The sequence below is a fragment of the Dicentrarchus labrax genome, unplaced genomic scaffold (genome assembly GCF_905237075.1).
Source record: "Dicentrarchus labrax unplaced genomic scaffold, dlabrax2021, whole genome shotgun sequence".
NCBI classification, from domain to species: domain Eukaryota; kingdom Metazoa; phylum Chordata; class Actinopteri; family Moronidae; genus Dicentrarchus; species Dicentrarchus labrax.
This window is the reverse complement of record NW_026136717.1, coordinates 10,884,663-10,909,118: the sequence shown is the minus strand read 5'-3', so window position 1 is coordinate 10,909,118 and position 24,456 is coordinate 10,884,663. Positions and strand designations below refer to the sequence as shown.

At 38.8% G+C, this 24,456-nt stretch overlaps 1 protein-coding gene across 5 annotated transcripts in view; it reads right to left on the bottom strand.

Moving 5' to 3' along the window:
- The window catches only part of elavl2 (ELAV like neuron-specific RNA binding protein 2), a 36,359-nt gene extending 14,379 nt beyond the window's left edge, over positions 1-21,980 (bottom strand). Inside the window, exons 1-3 of one of the 5 annotated variants that reach the window (XM_051429527.1) lie at positions 21,736-21,980; positions 4,305-4,395; positions 2,787-3,030 (exon numbers count right to left, since the gene is read on the bottom strand). In XM_051429527.1, the coding sequence (XP_051285487.1) occupies positions 2,787-3,030; positions 4,305-4,376 (316 nt within the window). In that variant the 5' untranslated portion in view covers positions 4,377-4,395; positions 21,736-21,980. Of the gene's footprint in view, positions 1-2,786; positions 3,031-4,304; positions 4,396-16,222; positions 16,384-17,688; positions 18,167-21,735 lie in introns of those variants that run through there. The other 4 variants (XM_051429526.1, XM_051429525.1, XM_051429523.1 and 1 more) reach the window with 4 other exon arrangements.
- Between the last annotated feature and the right edge of the window lie 2,476 nt (positions 21,981-24,456).

Here is a 24,456-nt window from a genome sequence, read left to right as displayed (position 1 = left end):
ACCACTGATGCTAAGAGCCTTTGGAATGGTGCCCTAAACAACCCCCCCTACACTCTCACTAAAGATACTGGTGCAACTGTCAACCCTAATCCCATCTAACAGAAGTGAAACGTGTGTAATTCTATACCCTACATTACTTGCTCCTTTTTGTAAAAGTTGTACACTAGAAATTAACATGACACATGCAAATTTTTGCAGATGTGTACAAGTTTCCAATGCTCAAATAAAAGTTGAACATGACTGATGCTGCACATGGACATAAACACAGATCTAGTAGTAAGTTATCTAGAACAGGATAGCTGCATAAGGCAGAGGACAAGTCAAATAAACAACTGATATACACAAGGGATTGTCCCTTGAATAGAGGATAATCACAAACAATGATAGTACCACTTGTAGAAAGGAACTGTTGACTTCAAATTGAAAAAATATATTAATTCTAATTTTCACGTAACAAATATGACTTAAAATTTAGAAAAGCTAGAGACAATGTGATGGAAATGGCTGTGGACACTAAAAACACCAGGTTTGCTATTCTGTCCATACTATGGACATGCACATTTCTACTTTCCTATACATGGATGAAACCTTTGTGATTTTCCATCATTTCAAGTAAAGTCTTCCTTAAATTTTGGTTTTCCAATACATCTTTTACAGTTGCTTCCTAGGCTCTAGATGGGAGGCATTCATGTTTTCTGTGCATCTCATGGCTGCTGTAGTTTGTCTTTGCGTTTGGAAGGGGAAGGTGAAGCAAGGGAGTTGTGATTTGCAATTACACTGCAAGATACCACAACATTCTACACACTGTACCTTTAAATGTCCAGACATTCAACTTTTGTCACATTGTTAGAAGACAAGCCATTTATGTAGGTGATTAAGTCTACTTTGGAGAATCAGAACATCGAAATCTATAAAACAAAATCCTCAACTATTTCAAAGCCCTGTAAACAACCAACCAGTGCCAAAAATCTAAATCGACATTCAAGTCTACAAGGTCAGGCTTTTAGTGAACATTTTTAAAATCACCTGCTTCTAACATATAAAGTAACAAGGCAAACATACAGCACTACAGGGGAACCCACACATTGGCAAAAATATAATGTTTTTGTTTACAGATCACTTGAAAAGATCAAACTTGACTTTCAAGCGCTAGTCTTTAAATTTGAGTCATCAGGGGGCTGCAGCAAATTGTTTTCTTGGTCAAACCACAACAGGTTTAGTTATGTTACTTAAAATCTGAAACTACAGAGTGCTATATTCACACTTGCTCTACAATATGCAACCTATCAAGCATGTTTATGTTCAATCACCTAAGCAGGCTGTACTGAACACTGATTCTAAACGAGGATCACTTGTCAATTCAGCTCAACCCATTTCACACATTAACAATCAAATGCATTTCTTGTATGCATGGCTAAACAAGAGCATTTATTCCACACAAGACTACACACTTCCCAATTTTCATCAGCGCTGCATGCCAAAAGTCTAAATTCAGTAAATACGAGAGCCCTCCCCACACCTTCCACCCTCAGATATACAACAACCATTGTGGTCTACCTCTGCCATTTGTTTACAGTGAATTTTGTATCTAGAGCACTTCTTTATATGTGGTTATAGAAGCAAGTAGAGAAAGAGTTTAGCTAAACATACTTAGAGCATTTGACAACATTTTTACAATTAAAGCTTTTAGTTGCTGCAGAGAACAGTAGTCACCATGCAAAGACAGACTTGTGAAAACTGGTCAGCTATACATAAGCACTGAAATATTAAACATTATTAATAATTCAAAGTCAGATGTGGTTGGGCACACATCTTCCATGTTAAATTAATGAAGGTGACTACCTTGGAGTCAAAGAATAAAGACAATCTATAATTATTAGCCTCTTAGTTCAGTGCTTCTCAATAAGAGCCCCCTGCACTCAAGCCTCATTTCAATGGAAAGATCTGTCCACTCAACTAAGACTGTTGATGTTTCAGGACCAAATGCAAATGAAACAGATGTGCGTACACCTCCTTAAAAAGGCCAGAGAGGATTGCGTGCCTGACCATCAGGCTGCCTTACAAGAAGCAGATGGAGGAAGGTCTGGGTAACCTTGACTAAAACAGCAAGCAGTAAGAATCCAGCAGCCTCAGCCATTATCTACCTGCTTATGTCACACAGGCAATGTCAGCAGCATTCCTTCCAGTAAAACCTGAAATAATTTAAAGTCTTCTACCTGCCTAAATATAAAGAGTGTAATAATGCAGTTAAATTTGAGAGCGTCTTAAAATTCCTTTAGTAAATAACGAAGGAAATACCCTCTTTGAATAGAAAGTCCTGTTTGTAGTAGTCCTTATGCCGTTGCTTGCTAGGGTTTATAAAGGCCTCCATAATGTCATCTCTCATTATGGAGAATATCAGGCACTGACTTTCAGAACGGAGGCCTCTGCATTTATTGGGGGTAAAAAGGGCCATAATTTATGATGCTAGATGTCAAATACACAAAGAGGAAATCACACAATGTGCATGCATAAACAGACAAATTTATGACACGGAAAATACTGCTACTAGGGCCCCACTGATACATTTGGGTTCAACGTTGATGTTAATAAGTGAGGAAAAATATTTTTGTAAACATTTTCAACTTGCATCACATCTATTTTATATGAATATTTATAAAACTAATTGTGTGCCAGTTTAATGGAACAATGAATGCACATACTTGCAGCAAATAAAATTCAGTCCACATAGTATCGGTCGGGCCTGAGCTATAAACCAGCCATAGCAACGCAAACAGTTGTGTTACCTGTTATTTTGTCTCGAACTAGTTTACAGGACTCAATTTCTCCGATGCTCCCAAACAAACTCTTCAGCTCCTCTTGGGTCATGTTCTGAGGCAGATAGTTGACTATCAAGTTAGTTTTACTGTCCTCTATGCTCCCTGACTCTACAGGTGAGGAGCAGTTGTTTGAGATTGTTGAAGGACCGTTGCTTGTGTTGTTGCAAGTTGGCCCATTGGACAGCTGTGTTTCCATGGCAGCAATTACCTGCTAAAGAGACAGAAAAAAAATAATAAAGTCAAAAACACAGGCAAACTTAAAATGAAAAAATACCAACAAAGTTAAAAAAGGACACTCTTCACACATTGGAACACTGTTTTGTTGGAATTTTTATTTGAATTAAATGTTTTAAACCTAAACACATAATATAACTAAGGCAACCAGGTTGCAAAACTGTAACTTGTACTCTTCTTGCTATTCTTTTTACTTGCAATACCATACTCTAGTGTAGAAATATAATTATTTAGGAGGAGAACTAGCATACTTTTTAAATATGTAAGGACCTATATCCTTACATATTTAAAAAGTAGAAGCTGTGATGCTGTCAATGTCAATACTTTGTGAATTTCCCCTTGGGGATGAATAAAGTATCTACCTACTCATCTAATATAATCCCAGAACGGGTTGAGGTAGGATTTTCAATTATGTAAATTTGTTCCTTTAGCATAGATATCTGGCCAAATATGAAATGTCAGATCTTACAGCACTACCACAGGTGGAGAAAAAAAATAAAGTTGAAAATAGGAAAGAAAAAAACAACCACAATGAATTCCCTCTTTTCTATTCATGATTGCTACTTTTGTTTCTGGGCAAATAGAAGAGACTCTCTAGTGAGAAAGCAATGTGACGGTCTATTAATCTGTCAGAAGCTCAACAATTGATAAAGCAATATTAAAGTTGGTAAGTGGCATGTTTAAACATATCTTTCAAAGTAAAATGTGGCAACTAAAGTGAAACATTTCATTCGGCAAAATGAACTGGATAGGCAAGGCCTATAGCAGCACCAAATCGGTAGCCATCAGTACGCAAGCATCGGACAACAGGCCTTAAACGATATGGTAGTCAGTTAAGGCAACCAGCGACAAGTTAATGTATGAAGAGTCATCCTTTATTAACAGATTCATCATGTGCAGATCAGTGCAATCACACCACTGTGCATATTATTCTTAGGCAATCACATTTTCACTAATTTGTACACCGAGGCCATAAAGCCACCATTTTATAAAGTAATTCTATGAGATAAACACGTCACAGTAGACAGTAGCAGACAGGTCTAGACCATACCAATACAGTCAAACATTAACAACTTGGGAGCTTTTCTTAAACAAAACCCAAAAAGTGCCTCAATTCCAAATTTAACGTGATTAAAGTTTGATTTAAGCGTTTAAATATGACTGAGCGCTAACGTCATTGGTATGGCCTGAGCACTGAGACAAAAAGCAGACCTTCTGGCCAAATGATTTTAAAAAAGAAGTGCCACAGACCCCAGTCCAAGGCTCAGGTGCCCACGAACCACTTCTAAGCAGAGAAGCCACATCGCACAGTCTGACTGCCATGTTAGTTTGGAGTTGCCGTCTGAAAATGTGGACACAAAAAGTACTTCATGTTAGATCAACAAGAACAAAAGCAACAGTCAGAGGTGATCACATGTCATTGTTGGGGGGGAAGAGAAGAAATGTATGTTTTTTTAACTAGCTGTCCATGCAGATTGGCTTAAACCAGGGAGAAGCAAAAGGCAATGTTTTCACTGTGTCACAATTCATCTTCAGCAAGCAAACAGCAGAACTAAGTGTAGTGTTCAGTCAAAATAGAAACCTGGCCACAACAACACTGACAATAAGCATGAGGAATGGCAATTAGTTAAATGGATGAGTGCTGCACAAAGATGATCACTGAAATTGGAAAGACAAATCAATTGGTCTGCTCAGATTGCTCACATCCAGCAATAGAGCTGATGCTTAAGTTACGCTGACACATCCTACATCTGTTTTCCAGTCTTTGCACACACAAAAGCAGTGGAACTGCAAACTTCCACTGTGAAATAATCTGCAAGCTTCACATCAGTATTAACATGCTCATACAAAAACCACTGACAACATGTTCAAATCATCAAGGGGAGATGAGAATCCAAAGTTCAACAGACAACACCACCAAAACTAAGGCCATCAACTAACTAACATTGCAATGACAAAGGAGGTTTAAAAAGTTCAAAATGTATCACATCATATTAACATGCTTTAAAGCAAAACTAAGCAGTTCGAGATCTCACTAAAAACAACCATCAGAATGAGTAGTGCGCCATATTTACATTACCATCCAAACAATTTACGACAACTGTTATTCGGGATGTCGCAATCCCCTGATCGGATCTGAGTCAACTTAAAGTTATTAAGTCAATCCACTGTATATGCTTGATAATTAAATAGCTCTTCATTACATTAAGAAACAAAATATCCACATCAAAAGCAGCTGTTTTTTTTACACAATAATATAAAATAAAAACCCCTCTAATCTCTTTGGTCTTGTCACTGTCTGGACTTCTCCAGTATTTTAGGCTTCAGTGCAACATTTACACGAGTCACCTAAATGAACTGTATTTTGGTGAGTGCTTAATTCCATCCTCTACATCTTTTGAAAGGATTACATTAATTACACCCATTGGCTTTTTGTGTGTGGGACATTACTATATATCTATCTTTTTTTTTTAAATTAAGATCTGAATTTGTTGTTGCCAGTTTCCAGTGCCACTCGAAGGGCTGTTTTCAAGCACATTTGTAAGACCAAATAAAAGCCTTATTTAATGACATATTTAACATGTATTTAATAGCGGCGGGGCGGGTTGTGAAAATAGATGCGGTTGTACGGGGCGGGATGGAGCGGGTCAAATTATTAAATAAATGCGGGGCCCGTGGGTTGGAAAAAACCCTGACCCGCGCATTGCTACTCTGCAGCAGGTGTGGCCACACCCACACTGGAGGAAAAGAAACAGCTGTATGACGGCTGACGTAAAATAAAGGATCAAATCATTTAAGCTCAACATAGCCGATATCGTTCCGATACCTTGATTAGCGCCGATACCAATCGGTGAGATCGGAACATTCCTATTTGTTAAAACTACAATAGGAATATGACCTACATGAGTTGACAATCAAAATGATAACATTTTGCATCAGTGGCCACTAACATTTGGATCTGGTGCTGCCATTTACACAAAAGGAGTCCACACAAGGGTTTCTCACAGCATTTCATATTGGAGGCACCCCGCCTCACCTGAAATAAAGAACGCCTCTGCTAGCATTTTACACATTAATCACTTCTGCAGAATAATTTCCTGTTTGAATCCGTGTACATGTGTTTTTTTGGTTGTGTTTAACCTAGTAAAATAACCCGCATACAGCTGTTCAGCATGCCAGGAAAAACAAAAATACAGGGGCAGTATAAATGTTACAGCACAATTCAGCATGTTCAACACGGTTTGTGGCTTAACCACCACTTCACTGTATCTTTAGGGACAGTATGTTAAGACTACTGCTGTTCCATCTCCACCATGTATTGGTAAACTGAAGTTAAACTGCAGATCCAAACAGATTACAGAAGATTTCAAATCATCCACAAATACAGCACAGATAGCTGAACATGTGATGTCCTATTTCTGAATTTGTTTCACCTTGTTGGTTGCATCTAGTGAAGATGTCAACTTGCCATAACTCAATTCACATTTCAGTTATGGCAAGTTGACATAACTCAAATGTGAATTGATTCTCTACTCAGGTAATGAAAACAGCATTGCAACGGTCAGAAGGACAACCCAATAAACCTGATCAATACTTCTTAGTGGAGAACATCTCAGTCAATGTGCCATTTTTAGTGTTTCACCATACACAGTCAGAGCTGGATAATGTATGAATCAAAAACCATTTAAATCTTAAATTTCCTTATTATTTCCAGAAGCCAGAAGAGATTAAAGTCTTTATGCCATCTTGATTGCCCCACTTTGTCTACATTTCTCTACTACCTAAAATATACTGTTCTGTGCTCTCATACTGTGGTCCATACAAGTATGAGCACATGCCGATAAACATGTACTGGAGCTTTCACACATCATCCCTCTTAACATTTGATTTATTTATACATCATTTTTTTTAACCAAACAGTATTTTGAAACTTGACTAAATAAAGTCAGTACTGCTGTCATGACTGAGAAAAGCAGCAAATAAAACTGCTTGTTCAAAATATCAAAGATGTGATCCTCTTCAGTGTGTTAATTGTGTTACACTGCCACAACTCAGCTGTCACTGCCAGATGCAGTGATTGGCTGTGCTGCACATCAGGATATACATAAAAGGCACTTGAACTGACAAATTGAAGCAAGCAACTGTCAGTCAGATCAAACAGCTGTAGATTGGCTCTGGGTTCTTATTTAATTCGAAATAATCACGACCTCAGCTTATCCAAGTGTTAAAAACTGGAGGTGTAATGTGAGTGTGTGTGATTACAGTCCACTCCGATAGCTTGACTTAAAATTACAATCTACCTAACAGTGTTATTTATCTATGTATTTGGATATTTCTGCTCTTAAACATCAGTGTGCATCTCTGTGCACAGAACAAAGCTAGTCAAGCAGCACAGTAATCAAAACTGTAAAGAACAAAATGCTTTACGTTGATCAACATCACATGCTGCCAGTAGCAAAGCAAAATTAAAAAAATAAAAATAAAGGGGTCACTTTTTTATTCACCCATTATATTTGTACTATCCAATGTTGTGACAGGACAACAGTGAATTCCAGCCAATACTCTGGTTGAATCAGTTGTGTTTGAGAAGCTGTGTGTGAGGAGGGAAGTCAACAGTGCATGCTCATCTGAATAACATCCTATGTCACTGACAATATGTCCATTCCATTGTTTGCTGGTATGTGGCAGATCAGAAGTCGTGTGTAAAATAGCGTAATGCACAGATTCCTCAGGGTAGATATAAAAATACACAATATCACTTGCTGCTTCAAAATAACGGTGCTTACTGACTGACTTGTTCTGTGTTAAGGGCAGTGATATAACTAAACTTAACCATCACAATGGCTGCTCTTGTGTTTCATACTATTCATTTAATCTCTTTTCAACCAGTAGTCTGGAAAAAAGCAATTATAAAGAAATAACCTTGGGCTATGAACTTGCAATTATCATCTGTCTATTATTGAGATTTAAACAAACATAAATTATCAATAGGGCAACTGCAAATGAAAATGACAATGCTTTACGGTAAGTTTTACTCCATTTATTACATGCATGCAAGTTTGGTTTTGGTCTAAGTATGTTGGATAACTGAAAAAGTCCACGCAATAATGTCTGTGAATGTTATACATTCAGGCCAACATTTGTGTGAACATGAACAGTTGTTTGTTTTTGGTTTGATGAAATACATCTATCCTTACCATCACTGTTTTAAGGCTTCTGAATGTGAACAAACTACATTACCATGTTGCAGTGCACAAGTGCAAATACATGACTCATTTGATTCACTGGCATGTCCCTAAACCAAGGTCAAAACCCAATGACTACATAATCCAAGCAAAAATAGAAACTACAGCCAAACAGCAAACAGCTTCAACACACGACCCATTACCACAAATACACTTTATTCACTAGAGGGAACAATAACCCCAGATGAGTGTACCCGATTACTATGTGGAAGCAGAACTTGAGAACATTACGGCAACAGTCAACAAGGGCTGGTGATTACCCAAGGACAGTAAGAAGTTAACTTGGATCAGTATGCTAGCAGTAACCTGCGTCTTCACATTGCTTTTTACCATCCCTGTGCTTATCTGATCTCCTGTGAAGCACTATGAAGCTTGTGTTTTGAAAAGCAGGTATGACAATTAAGGAATAATGGTGCTGCCACTTTATTTTGATACACATGATATTGCTAGCCACATATTTTCCCTAACTTTTAAGCAAGCAATCTTCCAGAGAATGAGCATCTGTTAGTACTGATTAGTACATTTTGTTACCTTTGTTAGGAACATTTTTCAGCATGTAAAGAGATGGTAAAAGGAGCTGAAGCAGGAAACATTAGATGGACAGCTGCAGACTGTAAGCCACAACACTCAAATTTCCAATACATCATTGAGGTATACACACCAACTTTTACAGTGCTGTTCCTCTCATGGGTTCATTTTATCCATAACTGTTTCTTAATTGATTTGCCAGAAAAATGACCATATACGTCAACATACAGCTCCTTCTATTGGGAACCCACAACTATAGGAACTGATGTCCCAGGGTGGTAAATCAGTATTCAATTAATCATTAACAATCCTTATAATTAGGGCTGTACTCAGCCAAAAATAATCTTCTACCTACTCCTGAACCAAGCAATTGTTTGTTTTTTTTAAATCTGCACATAATTTCCAGGTTGACTAAACTGGCCACAGTGCACCAAATGAACTTCACCTGCTAGATGCTGGGTGCTAATCAAAGTTACTCAACACTGCCAACAAATGAGTGAGCGAGATGGCTCACTCCTTAGCTACTTCCATCATTAGCTCCAGAAAAAACAAATGTATTTAATATTTTCTACAACTTGCCTGATCGGGGCAAGTAGTTGCTAGGTTTACTTGCCCAAAGTTTTATATACATTATATTTATTTGCCCCTGGCAAGCAGGCAGTCCTTGCTGAGCCCTGCAGTAGTAGCACTGAGTAAAACAGTCTACAGACATGCAGGTTGTGATGTTCACCACTGCACTTCACACAAATGTGAAGACCTAAATATGGGTTCCACAGTTCAAAGTTTATAGCTATACACTACAGACAAAAGACAAAAAACAGACATGATATCATCCTAAATAGTTGCCATCCTCAAACTGACTGAAAGATTATGGTTAATAAACAATGGTTTTCCCTGTAGGTATTAGTCTAGATATCATTTGATTTAGGCAAGTACAGCAATAACAAAATCAGTTTAACTTCAACTTCAACTGGTTAAAGCACTATTAAGTGAAGCAAGTACAGTCAACATCCAAATATACTGCAAGCAGCCCAGTCATGCAAGGATGGGGGCTTGAACTTTACAGGTCAACTGAACCCCCCTGCTGCTCTTTCCATCTGTTATTTGTCTCAAAGTATAAAACCAGTTGGTGACTGCAAAATGTAAGTAAAGCTTTAACAGGTTAACTTTTTTTGCAGTTTTGTTAACATGACAAAAAGGGCACAAAGACAGAAATTTCAGAAACCTAAGTGATATTCAGCAAACGGTTCTCATATGCCAAAAAATGCCATTCTAAGCAGTTATCCGCTCCAAAAGCAGCCTCCCCCACGTGCATAGTAACAGAAAAGCAGGCCACCAGAGAACATATTGTCATTGAAGAAAATGACTTACTTCAATCTCCATTTCATATGTTCACCTTTTATTCTAAGTACAAAGCACAAACATTGGCCATTGTCCCGCTTGAGATGGTGCCACAAGGCAGAAATATTTCATTAGATAAACACTTGGAAGAGAAGGCTTGGCAAGACACCGCTCCCCAAAAATTTTAGTCAAGGCTTTCACCATGTGCAGCCAGCCAGCAGCCTCCTCTTAGTGCACACATTTGAGTGCAGAGCATCTTGTTTCCCTAGAGGCCTTGCCTCACAGTTTTCGTCAGAAACCAGCCCCAGATAAAGACCACAAGGTTTTTTGTTTTCCCATCAGTGCTAAGATAAACCCATCCACCTCCACAATTTTACCCCACTGAGCAGGCTGCCTTTTAGGACTCATTAAAGTGTAGCGTGTTTAGTTATTGGTACTCTCAGATCCCACGGCCTTCTCACAAGGGGGAGAAAGGCGTCTGTATGCAGAGTTACAATGAAGAGAATGCAGACATTCCCAATTCAAATACAGTGAACATGTTTGAACTTACACACAGGATAAAGTTATCTATATTTTTAATATATAATGCAAGCATGAGGGACATCCATATTTTTCATGCAAGTGGTCCACTCAAAATACTTCTACAGTCACTAAACTTTTGTTCTATACCTGAACCATGTGCCATCCTTTGACATGTGAAGCTGGTGGTGCTGGCTCCGTTTTAGCAGCTCATTGATTGTGCAAATAACATGGAAAAGTGACGTAAGTGGGTGTTTGGAAGCAAGATTTCACAGCTGATCAAACTCTTGACTGAAGTACAGCTGTAAAGCAACTGATGATGGAATCAACAACAACCTGGTAACATTTCATACCTGTATCCTGTTCAGACCTAAACCATTTAGTCAATTTATAGATCCAAACAAAATTAATCTTATTAATCTTCTAATCAATTCATTGTTATGGTAAATTTTAAGCTATAACACCATCCATTCTCTGGCTCAAGCTTCTCCAATTTGAGGATTTTCTGCTTCTCTTATATATCATTATAAACTAAATGGGTTTGAACCGTTAGTCGGACACATTGAGCAATACAATGTCATTAAGTTCTGAGAACTTGTGACAAGCAATTTTTTAGTAACAATTAATTGTTTAAATCGTAATAATGAAAATAACTTAGTTGCAGCACTAATCCTGATGCACCACCACCTGAAGAATGATGTTTCTGACAGACGCAGCATACAGCCAGTGCTCCTTCAGCTCTAAATTAAATCCAAATGATGTATTTAAATCACAACTGCCACTTGAGGATACTTGGACCGCCATTTCATTTTCAATTAAGGACAGCGTCAGTAAAGACCATCAAGCAATACACTCTAGTTCAGAAACATTGCATGTATTGATTTTTAGAAATAGTGTCTTTGAGCTAAGACAACGCAGCAACAACCTTAAATACAATTAATACTGTTAGCAGTAATGCACAACAGGAATCCACATCTGACACCCTGCACATTAGTAACTTATTACAAGCTGATCCAAGTTGTATCGGAAATTCCTCCAACACTGCCTAAAATGTTGTATCGGATATTGGCAAATACTTGTGTCTGCAGCATTCTGATACCATGTAATTTATCAGCCCCGGCCCTGCTACATCCCAGTAGTGTGCATGTGCACAGTCATTACCTACCCTACTCTGATCTGACATAAGGTTTAAGCTGAGCCAGATCATACAACTTTGCGTTTGGGCTGATATGCAAAGTTTGGATATTGTCTCTGGAAGAAATAAACTGACTCATACTTTTAAAGCACTGCCAGTAGTAATAAAAACCATATGATTTGGGTGAAAAGGCCTTTGGCACCTGTTTTCTTCAGCCAATCTATCAATTTCAGGGATTATGTAAAACAATATACTGAAAAAGAAATACAGTATGTACTGTATTGTTTTTTGACAAACTAACTGAGTGGAAACAGTAGAATAAAGTTTAAAGATTTTTTCATACATAAATTTGGCAAAAAAAAAAAAAAAAGGCAATTAACAAATATGACTAACTATAACTAAGTTTAACCTGAAGCCAACTGTGAGATCAGCATGTACTGATGTGACACTGAGCACTTAAAGTGAGGAGGCACGAATCTCTGCTACTAGCTCCTCAGAGGATTAAATTGACCAAGTATGCGTGACAAGCTGCAGAGTGAAGAACTCCACAGAGTGCACACACTGACATGCACGGCCTGTCCTTGAAAACTAAAAGCCCACAAGTAACAGTTCAAAATATCACAGCTGAAAACACAGATGTGACTAGTCTACCCACACACTGACGTCTACAAAAAGAGATGCTGCAACATACAATGCTGTAATACAGTAATACTTGTACCTTGATGAGAAAAATGGTGTGGAGCAGTGACTGTGTTTAAGCACTGCCCACACAGGTATATCTCAACTGATTTCTCTTTTTATAACCAATGAATAGGATTTTCATGTAATTGACCCTGGTGTACATCAAATATGCACTTTAATTTCAAATTTTTTTTATTACTTTGAATCTAATTGGATCTGGTATATTGAATTCTCTGGCCAACTTTGAATTACCTTAATTTTGCTTAAAACAAGCAAACACTGTAATGTGTAATTTGCATCACATGCTGGATGGACAACTTCCGTCCACCGTTGCTCAGTCCACACCTCAAATCTCTGCTCAGTGTTTCACGGCATCTTTGCTCTACCCTTCCTACACCCTTCCTACTGGCAAGTCAACTTTGTTTGCAATTACACTGATCAAGTTTGTCCTAAAGGTGCAAAGCTACAGTGGGGAAAGGGTTGAGAGCGGGGTAGTTAAGCAGCAGCTCTTACATACCAGCTCCAGTCAGAATACTACTGAAAAGTGATGCAGTTATAATTGGCAGTCTGCCTCCAACGTAGAAGTGTACAATTTCTTACCAACACTTGGAGAAAAGAATAATCCAGCAATATTAGTAAAAAATAATAAAAATCTCCATTTACCATGGAGTCCGCCTGAAATAAAATTCAGTTGGGTAGTTTGCATTGCTCAAGAGACTGCAACACATGTTCATCAATATCGACTGAATTTTTGGCCAGAGGCATTTTTTATTCTTTCTGGCTTGTTGCTGTTTGAGAACCAGTGTAAAAATATCAATGTCATTGCTTGTGAAAAATATTCTCCATATTTACGTCTGTTCAATTTAATTTTATTACAAAAAAAAAAAAAAAAGAATCAAATCAAATTCATTTAACACTATTAGTTATGTTTACTCATAGTGAAACTATAAAAGTAATACCACCAAAGGGATTGAGAGACCTACGAGCAGTAAATAGACACAATTGTGGTTCATCTAGTACTGTGCCTCAGCTACTTTTACGTTTTTTGACAGGAGGGCATTGGACCTCAAAAACTAGTTAAATTTGATTTTGCCAAATTTAGCAATCAAGCCCCAAACAGTAATTCTGGGTTCAGACAACACAATACACTTGTGCCAATCCAATTAAAAAGGAAATGTCTGGAATATTTAGACACCACTAGGTATATATTTACACTACCTCTGCTTCTCACCATCATAGGCCTACACACTAATACAGCCTAACATTAAACTACACAAATCAACACTCACCACATAACACCTATACACAGCATGAGATGTGGTGATCTATTAATGCTGCTGTGATGCAGTGACAGGGTCAAGAACACTGCATTGCTGGCCTCCAGTAATGACCCACACATGCAGAGGGAGGGCCACCCTGTGGCCAACAGACAATAAGAACCAAATGAAAACAGTCATGTGCACCCTCCACAGAGCCAAGACTAGATCGACTGCAGAAGGGGAGGCCACAAAGAGAAGAAAGGGGGGTGGGATGGACATTTAACAAGGACAAAGGGGGCAAAATTGCTTTTATTTTTTGCTAAAGCCACCCACTGTACACTAACCCAGTTCTGAAAGCAGCACACATTGCTGTACACACCACAGTGATGTGGCCTTTGGAAGTTCACTCACTGTCCTGCTTTTTAGTCATTCTGTCAGCAGCCTTTATTTAGAAAGGCAAACGTGGGGGCTCAATAATACATAAAGACAACCGCTCTTATCTCTTGTCCCTCTCAGGAGCACAGAGGCTGCTGAAACTGTGGAAGTTGCATGAACACCTAGGGAAAAAAAGCAGCAGGTATATATAGAGATAGGAACATGTGGGCATCTCATCTATACTAAAGCTGAACAAACATTACTAATATGAACAGCAATATGACTACTTAACAGTGCTCTTAAAACCACAAACACCAAGACTCAAGTAAAATAAAACCTGATACATTGTTTTTGTTCAAAAATAATGCTATATTTTATTACTATGTAATATACTGAATTAGGTGATTGGACAAAAAGCAGCACAGAAAACTACATCAGCAACAAATATTGTATTTCTAGTCACTCATATTCTTTTTCATCTGTCCTAAACATATGTTACTTGTCACAAAGCGTCAAAAGAGTGTATCACACCTTTAAAAAACGCCCAGTAAGCAGCACCCCTCCCAATTTCCTTTCACTGGGCTGTCTCCCTATACCCACAGGACCACAGATTCCTTGTGTGTTGGCAACCTCCTGGTAAATTAACTGGTCAGGCTCTTAGCTGCTGGCTCGACGATATGTCATCTTTTCACGACCTACCAACTGAAGATTACTCACCGCAGACTGCCAACTATAATTCAAGATGCCTGTAGCTTCAACATATTTATGCTTCAATATTCAAGGCCAGATACTACAATCTTAAACACAAAATATGCAAACTAGAAAGAAGGCGCCTTTGGTTATACCATAGATTACTGTCCAAACGGTGCCCTTAAAGCCTTTGAGCACATATCTACAATGAACAATAACCTGTTACTTTACTAAGAGTTGCATCAAGCCACAAACCGTGAAACGCCCATTAGTATGAGTCACTCGCCATGATATCAGGCAGTAACTTAACCGTCATAGATCACATATAGGGAAATATGGTTTAATATACTGGATTAAAAAAAACAGACACTATTAAAAGACATGCCATTGTGGGCACAGTGATAATACAGTCACAGCCTAAATAAATAGTCTGCTAATGAAGTCGTTTCAATAAGAAAATTGGCAAGAATTATCAACCAAAATAGTAGAAAATATAGTCGTATTAAAAAAAGTACACCTGCTACATTTCTCCAGACAGTGCATGGAAAATGTGGGCTGAATTAAACCTTTATGTTAAGGCAAAAAATAAAAAATAAAATAAAAAACCAGACATTTGAAAATAAGCTGAGTTTAAAAAGGTAACCCTTCTTTGGGTGAGGCGTTTCTAATTAAGGGTGAACCTCAACGTGAAGTGGCTCAAGAGGGGGGCTTGAGAGCTGCCTTGTTAATTGATTAATCTGACACACCTGTGCTACTGCGGGCAACTGCGACTGAAACTCGGTTCATGCAAAAGCCCTAATTACTGAGCAAAAATCTCCCAGACCATGGCTGCCGGTAGCGAACAATACAATCTTTTTTTTACGTTTAACTTCGTGAAACTCCATGCTAGTCATAATTAAGGTTACGCCAGGAAGCAGCGTGGTTGTTAAACTGAACGCCGAGGTGTATCAGACGGTTTTGTGAGGGCTGCGGTGGTTTATGGGGGCTCAATTCTCGTGATATATCTAGCCAAGTCACTTTTATAGCACATTAAAAAGAAAAAAAAAAAAAACGCGAGTCGACACAAACTTCGTATATATGTATATAGGGGTAGTCTGGCGTGTGAGCTAGCGCCGAGATTTACGTTTTACGCTTGCTAACACAGCGCAGATTAATTTGAGCTAGCTTAAGGTTAGATAACACGGTGAAACATTAAAACACGTTAAAAACGCTGATATTTCCAATGAACTTCTGCGTGCAACATGTCCGACTCGGCCGCTTGCTGCGCCAGCTTCTGTTTGACCTTGCTAGCTACCTTAAGTCGATAAAATTCCATTTTTTTCCCTGTGTACATTGAGTACAGTTGGTTTTTGGCAGTGAATATTTTTTTTACACTATTCCTCTGTGGTGTCTTACCTTGAGGAGTTGAATCGGCGTCGCGGGTATTTATTGATGTTAAGTCTGCAGACATCAAACTTTTGGTCGCAGTCTTTGCGCAGTAGAAAAGGGGGCGGTGGCGGGAACACGGCCACCATAAGTAAACTAATCAGACCCTCGGCCAATCAGCGAAGACGCGGTCTCTACCCCGGAAATTCACTGGTAATTAATTGATTTGCTGCAGGTGTACCCTCTACCTAGCCTTTTCCAGCTAAATGCCAATGCAAAAACAAAACAAAAACAAAAACACACAGCCATGATATTGCTGGAGCAGTGGCCCCCAAAGCTGAGTCAAGATGCCACCAGGCTCTCTGGGGTATTCAGTGGGAACCCAGCAAAATTAGAGACTTGAGTTTTAATTTGATCTACTACTATTAGCCAATTACAATTAGATTTACTGACCCCACTGTTACTTTTGCACCTACAGAACAGACAGTAATTTTACATTAATATGTATAAAAGGCTAAAACCTAATCATATGAAAAATGCTGATAAGTGGCCTTTTGCATGAAAAAGGTTAGAATCCAAATCCAGTGTGTGTGTGTGTGTGTGTGTGTGTGTGTGTGTGTGTGTGTGTGTGTGTGTGTGTTTTAAATATAGGAATATAGTCTTGTCTACACTTTACAATTAACACCTGCATGGAAATCCAGAAATTCCATACAAATATGCCTATGATAGCAGAACTTAGAAAATATCATCCAGCAACTCCAAGTAGCGCAACACACAAGCTGCACTTAACCTATATAGCGTTACTCCTTTTAGAGTTACACTGAATCTTAAGCCCTATTGGCTATTTTACATTTAAATCTTAGAAGTAGTCCTTGCAACAGTCTACCTCTTAGTTTAAATCAGATCAATCCACGTTTTAAATGTACATTCTAAATAAAATACAAGTTTTCATTTTAATACAAGAGCTCGGATTAAAAATCAAGTCAATTTGGTCAGTTTGTCTACTGTAGCTGTTATTTCCACTATAAATGACTGATTCTACATATAAATCAGGGCTGTTGATCTAATATTTCCAACATAATAACGTTTTTACTTTAGATGCGGTAAAATAAACCGACTACTATGCGGATCCCACGTTTCAGCACTCTACCAAAGGCCTGTATTTCTACACACTGGAGCAATAAATGCGTCCGTCCACGTCTGAAAACCTTCAGCAAGATTTTTGAAATTATAACACATGTGCGGCGATAGCCTTCTTATCCTGTCGTGTAAGTCTATGATTTGCCAAGGCACCGCAATCCAGAGTTGAAAATCAGCCGTCAATGGAAACATGAATGCATCACGGTGACTTTCCAGTCGCGATCACATACAATAAGATAAGAGACTACAGTTGAATGCATGATCTGGCTTCCACACACTGTCCTCAAAGAATTGACACAGGATTGTTAAAGAAAAGAAAATATATCGATTTGTGCAAATGTGTAAAAATATCTTACCGTTTCTATAAATGAAAGTTATGGACGTCCTTAGGGCAAACAATCTCTGAATGAAACACCTGGCCAATAGCTTGTAAAATGATGAATTCCGCTCTCTTAGTTCAAACTTGGAAACATAAAAAGCCAACACAAACAAGATAAAATGAGGAAATGAAATATTTATTAAATCAAAACACAGAAATGAGTTCCTTTCAGCAAATGCATGAAACAAAAGGGAAAAAAGAACAGAAGAAATAAAAGGAATCAAATAATTAAAAAAGCCGGCTTCTGCCTGTCTCGCTCTTTACAGGTGCGCCACACAAATACGCGACATCACTGAGTGGAAACCAAAGCGAGGAGGAGGTTGTCTTTAAAAGGAAGATAGTCCTGCCGGCAAATATATAGGGCCGTATCACAGCATGCCTATACCTCTCCGCTCTCTCCGTTTCATCCATTCAACCTACACATGAACACGCATTGGACGCGGAAGTATACCCAGAGTAGCTCCATCCACCGCTTATGCACACAGGAGCTCTTCGACGCCATTGGCTCTGACGCGCTCCTCGTTGGGGGGCTCACGCGTCCTTTTCTCCAAATCACAAGACGCCATTCGTCCTCGCCCCAGTCACTCACAGCGATCAAGCATCCCCCCCCCCCCAAACCTCTCCCCTCCCCACCTCCCCCTAAATATGGCATCTGAAGTCAAACATCGCCTCGCCGAGACACGCACAGTGCAGCAGGCGGGAATAACACCGCGGCTAGAGAGTATTTCTTTTTTTCTTTCTTCTCCCCCCCCCCCCAACCCCTCTCACACAAACATGTTTTACACCTCAGCACCGCACTGTCACCATCATCCAAGAAAAAAAAAAAAGGGGGGACTGACCCTAGAAGTAGCTTTTGTGTGCGGTTTTATTCAACTGGAGGTTTTAGTCCACTTCCACATGCAGACAATAAAAGCAACTCCAACCAGCACTCGCCATCGCCCATGTTTATTTATTTTTTTCCCTTTTTTCTTTCGCGACACCATCGTCTGCGCCATGTCGGCACTTTCTCGCACGATCACGTGGACTTTATCTGAGGTCAGCGTCTGATTTCTTTCTCTTTTTGTTTGTTTGTTTGCCGCTGGTCGGTGCGTTCAGCAGGTTTCAGCACCACGGACAGCGCAAGCTCTCCGGCCACAGCAGCCTCACACACACTCACACACTCACACACACACAGTCCGTGAGCGGTCCCCCTTCGATACCCGACCTATAGGCTGAAAAACAAAAAGGTGGGCGCTGATTCGGGGCTCCCCTGACACATTTTTTTTAAACAATACACAACGCTCTCTTTAGGCTTTTTTCGCTGCGATATCACAGCAGTGTGAGCCCAGATCCGCACGCTTTACGGCAGGAGTGGCAGCCAGCAGCAGGCTTATCCCATGCACATCTTTTGTCGACTTTCAGAGGGTGGAGCAACAGTTAGGCTGTCGTGGATGGGGAGGGGGGGGGAATCGATGCTCTCAGGAGCAAATACTGTTTCAAACATATAAGCCGATACAGGAGCAGTGGCAAATAAAAGGCTTTAAGCTCACAAGCTCACTGCAGAAAAACCTCCCAACACAATAGGACCTGTATGAGAGGAAATCCAACCATGCTTCAGCATCTTTATTGTCCTGTAAACCCATATATGTACATACATGTATATATCAGATGCTTTTCTTAATACTTTAAATAACTGCTATTAAATGGTTTGCATGTGAATCCCTTCACGTGCATACGCAACACAACAATCTAAAAACACACTTCCCTCATTAGAAAGGGCGATTAAAAACACAGGAAGCATGCAATATTAAATTAATGGTGTAAAAAGTTAGTTATGCAAATCCTCCGTGTTGCAACACACATTCATTTTAAATGATGTGCATATAATTTAAAACCTCAAGTGATACCAAAAGTAGTCTTAATCCAGACATACAGACTGAAGAAACATGCAGTGGGATCCTTATGAATGTAAAAACTAAAATAGAAAAGCCGACCTTTAGAATTTGAAAAAAAAAAAGAAAAACCTCTCTGGATTTCTAATATGAATATTCTCCGTATTCTTATTTTAAAGCCTAATATAAAGTAGAATGTGTGCTGGAGAATGGTTTTGGAATTGGCCGTGTTACTCTAACCCAACCGCAGCAAACAGGAAGCAGTGAGAGGCATGGAAACCGTCCCACTCACTGCTCTTTTACAAGAATTGCCATTATACTGCAGCCAGTTCATTACTGACAGTAAACTGAATCATGTCATAGCGTCTGTGGCAACTGTGTTCAACACTTCCTTTATGCGCTAAATGGTCTGAACAATGAGATCTCTGTGGTTGTCTCTGATACTGCATGTCCTTTTATATTTATGTTTGTTTGTTTCTATCTGTTGTACTCAGGTCTCCCTCGCAAAGATCAAGATCTTTTGCGAGGGATCTTATTTATTTTTATTGTATTCATTTATTTGACAGGGACAATGTATATATGACTTCTAGCCGCAGCTAATTTGCAGTCCTTGTCCTTGGTTAGGCTGTTAAGGGATAAAACACATAATAAAACACGCTAATGCAAGAATAGAGACAAACAATAAAACAAACGTAGACAAACAATCACTGCAAACAGTAACTGAAACGACAATGACTGAAAACAATAATTAAGAACAACAAGAAATAAGGAAAGTGTTGCCTTAGCATTGAAAGCTTTACTTGATTACCTGATTAAATAAAGGTTGTGTATATAAATAAAGCATATAGTTCCACACACTTGATAAGTAGGCTGTACTTTAATATGCCAACATGTCTACTAAACTAATGCACACATTGCATTGATCGTGTTTGATTTTCATTATTTCTAGGTGATATAATGCCTAGAAGTAAACAGTCTGGAACAACTGGATTTGCTTTTTTCTTAGTTCTTCTATTAAATGTAACTCACAGCTAAGGAATGAGTTAAAATCATCTCTGAAAGTGTTCTGAAAGCCAACAGCTAGGACATTAAAAATAAAAAACTAATGAGTAAATGCAGATTATTCTATTTGTGACGTTTTCAAATAAAAAAATTAAATAAATTACAATCATTCTGAAGTCACAGCACAAATGATGTCTGCTGGAGCCCACCATGCACCATTTCCTGTTAGTAAAAAAATGATATAATGGAGGACTTGCCAAAATGGTACGCTATTAACATGAGTATATAACCTGCAAGGATATGAAGCTGCTGACCACACATTATCAGAAAGATAGAAGTACAACACTTTCCTGCTCCAAACTTTGGGATGTAATGTTGAAGTAAAGCTTCGCTTAAAAATCAGTTCAGTTTGTTTGAAGATCAAATTTGCATGACAAAGCTCAAACATTTAAAAGGTAAAAAAAAAAAAAATCATCAAAATCAATTTCCTACAAGGTATTTCCAGGCTTTACATCTTGATGACAGCACATGTTTAAGTCCTGCTGCTCTGGTTTCTGGCTTTGGGGAAGTTATTCATGCTCACAAATATCAATTAGATCATTAGCATTTAGATAGCATATAAGAATTCTTAAAATGAAAGAGAACATGGACCTTTTGCCCCTATTTTTAATGGTGATTTGTGAAAGTGTGTCTCAAAAGAATGTCAGGAAGACTTACTGGGTAGGTAGATTATATTTAAAAGATCAGACACAAGGAAGGGTCAATACATCAGGATGAATCAGGGAACTGTAAGGGCACTAGTACATCTGTGGCACTTGTTTCCAGGAATAGAATTGGACAGGAAAAATATGGAGGCAGCAAATTAACACCTAATAAAGGGGCCGCTACGCTCATTTTTCCCGTCAGCTGAACTAACTGACAAATCATCTCTCTCACTTCAGGTACTGCTGGGCTTCTTCTTCAAGTCTGACTTACATGGAGCTGAATCCACAGAGACATTATCACAGTCTAGCAGTCAATAATTTTGGCTTGGGGTTGAACAAGTACAAAAAAAAATACAAAAATCTCTCAACACTGGCGTATGAAATATTATGCCACTATGGAGATTTCCCTGCATGGCAGCCAAGGCAACAATCATTAGAAAGTCTTACCAGACTCCTGTAGCTTTGGTCCAGCACCATCTTCCTGTCAGGCCCTCACAGCATGCTCCTGGTCAGCTACAATGAACCCAGGGAGGAGTAAGGAAACAACCATCTTGATTCTACCAAAAGGAGACAAAGAAGCGCAGTGCAGTGTGGGAGAATGGACATATTTCACCCTCTGTGGTCAAATAAAAGATGACTTGTGTTTGTAAGTTTTTAAGCTTTTGTGCATGAGTGCTTCCACACTGTCTGGCCAACAGCAGCAGCCTTTGTTTTATAGTTTAATACCATCCTTGTAGCTGACATCAGTTGTACTTCCTGTTTTATAAACTCACAGGGGAACCTGTTGATGTGGCAAACACGATAGGCTGTGCAAGGGACATGGCCTTAAAGGAACACCTATGAATAAAGAAGTGATAAACAAAACCTCCAAACATTATGACATTAATTTACTGTATGTTGCCTTGTCATCACATTATGAAATAGATTAACTACTTACAGTAATATAAAGAAAAAGAAAAAGAAACTCAAAGCAAGAATTAAGTTAAGTAAAGACAGTGTGATCTTCTGCAGACAATAAGGTAACAGACAATAATCCAAGAGGATTTTGGTTACAAGAAGCTAATATTCATCTGGGAGTTGCAATTATGTCATGCTCTACAGTGCTTACTGGCCACGGGCTAAAAGGTGGCAAACAGCTTCATCAGGGGACTCCTTACTGTAAGGCAATATAACCCTAATGGAGAGAAAGCGCTGGCATCCAAACCTGACTGTGGATCAAATATCCATCTATATTTCAGGGCCACAAATATGAACGAATGTGTAACATGTACACCCCCTTGGAGGGAATGTAGGTCAGCGCCGGGGTCATTAACCTAATCCATCTCTGTAATGTGGAGCGCCATGGTCTCATTTGGACAGTATGGATTGGGAGCGTTTTTTTTTTTTTACTTGCTCCAGGTCAATAATTAGGCGCTGACTCCTCCCAGTAGGGGGCGCTCTTTTCTGCCTGAGCGACTCCTACAGTTAATCACTAAACCCCAGACATGTGCCTCTTGTGGGCTGTAGCTAATCTGGCATGCAAGGTGTGGAGTAGAGGCTGAAAGTCAGGAAGAGGAAGAACAAAAAGTCACTTTCAGTTGTGGAAAGTACTTTTACTCAAGTACTGGGTTTGAGTATTACTTGAGTATTTCCTTCATATGCTTTACACTTCTAGATTTTCATAAGGAAATATTACATGTTTTACTTGAAGACACAATTTTACAAATAAAACATATGATCATCATATAGATAGGATTTAAATATGATCAAATATGATTCATTATTATTAAATTATGAGTACTTAACATTAGTTTCACTTTAACCTACTGCATTAAAGGCTGTCTACTCAACAATGACTCAGTAAAAAAATCTACTTTTGTACAAAGACGCATTCATTTTAAAGGACTTTTGCTTGTTATGTTCTATTTTAAATGGTGGTACTTTGGCTTAAATTTATTTATCCACCACTGCACACGTGAAAGGAAAGTGCACGTAATTAATCTAAAAGGGCAGCCTACAGCAAATAACAATTAATGACTACAAACCACACTCGTGTTACTGTAATGTACGCTGCTTTCATTCCACAGACAGACATGGAGAAAGCAAAGAAAAGCACCAGGGTATTGACCTGATACAGGTCATAAAATTTTTCCCACATCAATCCCCTCTCCATTTGGATCTTCTCATCTCCTCTGCTCATTGATAATCTGTATGACTGATCCAGTGGGTCCCACCTCCTGCTATTAGATGTCAAAGGTGAGTGCTCTTGACCTCTGCACCCTCCCAGCACACTTACCACCTGACAGGCCAGCATTTTATCAGACAAGGGTGTTCTGTCTCTCCAATAGCTTCCAGCAAAGGGACGAAGATGTCAATAGTGGTTCTTTTGAGGCATTAACGTCCCCTGTGCTGGAGCCTCTTGTGTGACAATGGTCTCAGTGTCGCATGGAGGTGATTATTAATGCTCCCCGCTGGGACTGGGCAAAAATATGTCGAGATGAGCTTCCTGAAAGGCTGCAAAAGAGGGTAATAAGCAGCACTGCTGTAAAATATCTCTTTGAATGCGCCTTTTCCTCTTTTAGCCCAAAGATTGCTATGATCAGAAAGAAGTGCAGAGACAGGGGTTCTCTTCAGGGACTTTGCTCAATTATTTCTTCGTATAAAACTTGTTTTGTGAGTATAGCTGTATCTATTTATATTGAAATGAAAGGCCCTTGCAACCCTTTTTAAAAAACACACATTTAGTACAATAAGAACCGATCAATCCTTATTTTGTGTAGCTACTGAGACATCAAATCAGAGTTTTTGTACCCAAATGAGCTTCGAATTCTGCTGCATACCTGTTGGCAGTGCTAAAACGCAAACTCTATTTTGGTGCGACAACTAAACTCGTACCTAACTACACAGTAGTAAGGTCTGGGAGCAGCTTTTGATGCTACATTCCAGTGAAATAACAAATCTGAGGATTATCTCTGTGAGAGAGAACAATGCAAATTCACAAATGTTGACTTTACTGTCAACTGTTATATAAAAAATTGTGAGTTTATAGAATTTTATAAAGGGCATTTATAAAGCACATTTAAAAACAATAGTATTGACCAAAGTGCTGTAAAATCAAAAATAGTAAAATCCATAAAACAAGACAATAAAAACACAAAGAGGAGGTTGTAAGACAAAAGGACAATAGCG